The sequence below is a fragment of the Condylura cristata genome, unplaced genomic scaffold (assembly GCF_000260355.1).
Source record: "Condylura cristata isolate star-nosed mole 26May11 unplaced genomic scaffold, ConCri1.0 scaffold00003, whole genome shotgun sequence".
In the NCBI taxonomy this organism is placed as follows: domain Eukaryota; kingdom Metazoa; phylum Chordata; class Mammalia; order Eulipotyphla; family Talpidae; genus Condylura; species Condylura cristata.
This window is the reverse complement of record NW_004567104.1, coordinates 17,375,262-17,379,641: the sequence shown is the minus strand read 5'-3', so window position 1 is coordinate 17,379,641 and position 4,380 is coordinate 17,375,262. Positions and strand designations below refer to the sequence as shown.

The 4,380-nt window shown below is 37.4% G+C and overlaps 1 protein-coding gene across 1 annotated transcript in view; it reads left to right on the top strand.

Moving 5' to 3' along the window:
- Positions 1-3,214: 3,214 nt before the first annotated feature.
- The window catches only part of CCDC39 (coiled-coil domain containing 39), a 36,286-nt gene continuing 35,120 nt past the window's right edge, over positions 3,215-4,380 (top strand). Inside the window, exon 1 of the mRNA XM_004675009.2 lies at positions 3,215-3,374. Coding sequence (XP_004675066.1) covers positions 3,285-3,374 — 90 coding nt within the window. The 5' untranslated portion in view covers positions 3,215-3,284. The remainder of the gene's footprint in view (positions 3,375-4,380) is intronic.

Genomic DNA, 4,380 nt, shown 5'->3' with positions numbered 1-4,380 from the left:
TGCAGAAATACCTCAATATGTAAGATTTTATCTTATTCACCAAACTTAACACATCACTGATTGAAAGATGCATCCCAATTTCATAGCATTCAGAGATTTTAAACTGTGAAAATGAGTGTACCAAGGATTGATGAAATACAGCAATATAGAGATGTTCATTATAGTAGTGTTTAAAAAGCTGTAATTAATTGATAACACTGAATTTTATGCTGTCTTTTAAAAACCTGTTATGAAAAGTCACTATAGTTAATATGAATTTGTAGGAGAATATATGTACTTATAACTTTATTTGTAAAATTGTGGTAGGCTGAATACCAAACGAACAGTGGCAACCTTTTGAAAATGAGATTGGCACCCAGGTGACAGATATCTTCCCCTTTTACTTTGTATGTACACTTCTTCTTTTTCTTTTTTCTTCCTTTACAAAGATCACAGTTTTGCAAAAACAAAACAAAATAAAACCCTCTGTATTTTAGCCTGAATTATCTAATTTAGATGATATTATACACTTGGAAATGAGGTGGTAAAAGGGAAATGAGGTGGTAAAATATCTTTAGTATTTGGGTATAAATTGAATAATTTCATGTTCAGTGACATGGTTTGCAAGACTTTGGGATTTGTTTCCAAACTTAGGTCTCAAGGAGTGATAATAAAATTATGATCTAGAAGTTTTAGAATTGTGGAAGTTGGAAATGGGTGATATGGAATGCTGCATGATGAGGTGGAAAAGCAAGACTATCATTTTAAGGCAGAAATATAGAATTTATAGAAAGCATAGATATTTTGTCTAAAATTCAACATATATAACTATGATACTGAAATTCAGATAGTTGAATCCTAGAGATAGGGGAAATGATACTCATTGCAAGACTTGGACTGTCAAACTTCTTATGTTCCTGGGGCCTAGAAGAGTACCCAGCAAAGACAGCTGTAGTCATACATTTGGCAGGCTACAACTGAAACTGGAGAGGGCTGGATCAACAGACTGGCACAGGCTAAGGCAGCTGCCTCAGTGTTCACATTAGCAACTGGGCTGAGAAATTAGAAGGGAATGTTTCTGACGCATGGACAGTAACAGCACTAATAATTTTAACAAGCAGCATTGCCAAAGCAAATTAAAAGTATAAATACTTATCAGTCATCTTAACATAAGCGTGTACTATTCATTATTTGGAATTACTAAAATTATAAATAAAGGATGCTCTTCCTTATATAAGTTGAGTCTTGAAAACACAATGTGGAAGTGAGGAGTAAAATACCTTACTACTTATAGGTTTAAAGACACTGTAAATTCTTAATATAAAATATAAGGATGACCATGTAAGTACAAAAAAGATAAAACTATGATAAGAAGATTTCAAAAGTATAGTAACTAACAACTGTAAAAAAGACATTGTCAGTTGAAGTGCTATGAATATGAAATGGTTATTAGATAATAGTTAAGAACTGGTATTTTTGTTAGGTGTGGTGATATTAAATTAACATTTGTGATGCATGCTCATGTTTTAGGGGTGAAATATATCTGTGCTTTAAAGTGCTTCAGCAAAAAATATAAATGAAGCTAATATGGCAAAAAATGATGACAAAGAGTAATAGATGAGTAATAGATGTCTTGTGGTAACTTACATACATTTGAAGAAGTATGTACCTATAATTCTGAATCATATACGGTGCTGTCAACCAATGTTACCTTGATAAAAAAAAATACAAAAAAAAGCAGATATGGAAGTTCAAGTCCTCCTCCATATTGTTATATACAAATTTATACATATATATAGGGATATATACACATATATGTGTATTATTTTTTGTAATAAAAAGTTTAATAAGGTACAGGCATACCAGAATTCAAAAAGGCAAAAAATACAAATGAAGTTACAGGTAGTTGCTTATTGGATAGGCACAGTTAATTAATTGATTGTCACCATGCAGTGGTAGAGGCTATTCTAGTCAACACACCTTATTGAAAAGGCAGAATTTGAATTAGGAGACTTTATTTCTGTTTAGATGCTGACTTTTAAAACTGCTTCATCTCAGTGAAGCTCGGTTCATTTATTTAGAAAATTAAAGAGAGGGGCCATCTCTGGTGGCGCAGTAGGTTAAAGCACAGCACTGCAAGCTAGCTGTAGTGCTTCAGGGAGAGTTTGATCCATGCCCTGGAGGTGACCCACATGGTGTTTTTCAGACCTCTCCTGCCTTGCCCGCTGCTCCCCTCAGCAGTGTACTTCATCAGTCTGCTTGTTCTGTACCCCACTCTGTCTGGTGAAGCCACTTACCCCCCACACCTCTGGCCTGCCCAGTTCTGTATGAATAAATAAACCTTAAAAAAAAAAAAAAGGAAATCAAAGAGTTAGATTAGTTGATTTTTTCAACCTTCAAAATTCTGAGATATTATGCAACAGAGGTCAAAATCTCAAAAGTCTACCAGTGCCAAGTAGGTAATTCAAATTCGTGAATTGGTGAAGAGTTTGCCAATCTAAAGTGGAGAGGAGCTTCTTCAAACAAAAGAATGCTTTTTGATGATGTCCTCTCAGTATTTCCTAGCCGGTTTACGGGATTAGAAAGACATTTTTATGCTAACTCCAAGATCTGTAAATGTTCAGAAATGAAAACATATTGAAAAGTAAGTGTAGGCGTGGCTCAGGGAAGCCCATCCAACCGCAGAGCAGTTCGCCGACTTCGGTCCTCCTGGACGTCTGCAATAAAGCAGATGAACACTGAGGAAGGTGAGAAGATGAAACAGATGAAGAACAGAATAGTCAGAAGTGAATTCTGTTTCAGTCCACGTCGGCCTATGAGATTTCAACTACACTACTCAACAAACACCACTTGAAAAGAAAAGCCGGCATGTTATCTTCGTGGCTTTCAACTTTTGAGGTGTCGAGGTGTCGCAGCGTAAACTAATTCTGGTGACTGAGGACCCCTCCCGACACTTCAGGCGCCAAAATTCCTAAATCCTCCGGCAGCGTCCCATGCATGCGTGTTTTAAGTGTTTGAGACCGTGCACTGAGGGGAAATTATGCAGGTGCCGCATTAACTGGGCGCGCGCCACTTCACTTTCCCCCACTCGCAGCGCTCCAAAAGAAAATGCGCGCCGGGGCGGGTCTTCTTAACCGGAAATTTGGCTTTCGGTCAGGGCACTTCCTGTTTGGTAACTAAGGGCGCGGACGGTTGCGAGGGCTCTCGTGGCTACTACCTCTCAGCCTTTCCAGCGTCTTAGGTGTGAATTGGGTGCTGTGTGTAAGAGTGGTAGAAGGTGGATCTTTCTTCTCCACGGTGCCATTATGAGTAGTGAATTCCTGGCGGAGCTGCACTGGGAGGATGGGTTCGCTATTCCGGTGGCGAACGAAGAGAACAAGAGACTGGAAGATCAGGTCAGGATCGTGTGAAGGACTACGGGGGAGGGGGAAAGCATTTTCTCCTTCACAGGAATACCTCAACTCTTCCGTTTCTCTCCTTTCCGATCCTGAATCTTTATTCGCTCCTCCTGGTAAACAGGAGAGGAAGACTAGTTCCCGCGCCTACTTTTTCCTTCTTAATTAAGCACAGCTTGCAAAGGTTCTCAGAGGTTTAATTAGCAATAGTTATTTGCTAATGTTCCTACACAAAACAAGTTCTAGTTCACGTTTCTTTGTTAGTTTCTACCTACGCTGTTTCAAATTTAAAGTAATCGAAGATATGTTTCCAGGAGGGACCTTCTAGTAAGAATGTAAAATGTGCAGTTTATAGAGCATACCACGTTGTAAGGCACTGTTAAGCACTCTAGTTTGCAATCAGTGTATCGGAGTTATTACAAATAAAGTTGCAGCTGGTTCAGTAACAGATAAAAACTTCAGCAGTGTAAAGTTCCATCACAAGACAGAGTGTTGTGAGGAACAGTCTAAGAAAATTACACCATTTTACAGAATGGAAGAGAAGCTTTTTCTCTGTACAAAGTGAAAACGAGGTTCCCTTCACTCTATTTTTTGGAAAAAAAAAAATCAAAATACTCTGACCGATTAACTCATGTCTGTTTACTAATGCTATGTTTACTCGAGATTGAGGTTTTAGTATTTTGTGTTTTTTTTTTTCAAAGAAGGGCAACATTAGGAAATGTAAGAGATTTAGCAGAGAATATAGACTGAGGAATAATATCAAGTATCCAGTCCTGGGTTCAGATCCTACTTACCACTATCAAGCAGAAGGTATAAACAATATAAGACGTTCCTTCCCCAAAGTACATACTGTGGGCTTATAATGTGTATAAGCAAACATTTTAGACATTACACTCTGTAGGTTGCAATAAGAAGACAAATAGGAGTACTATAAAAGTGGAATCTCTATATGTACTGTTTAAACATAAAAATATATATATATTTTAAAGATTTATTTATTTATTCA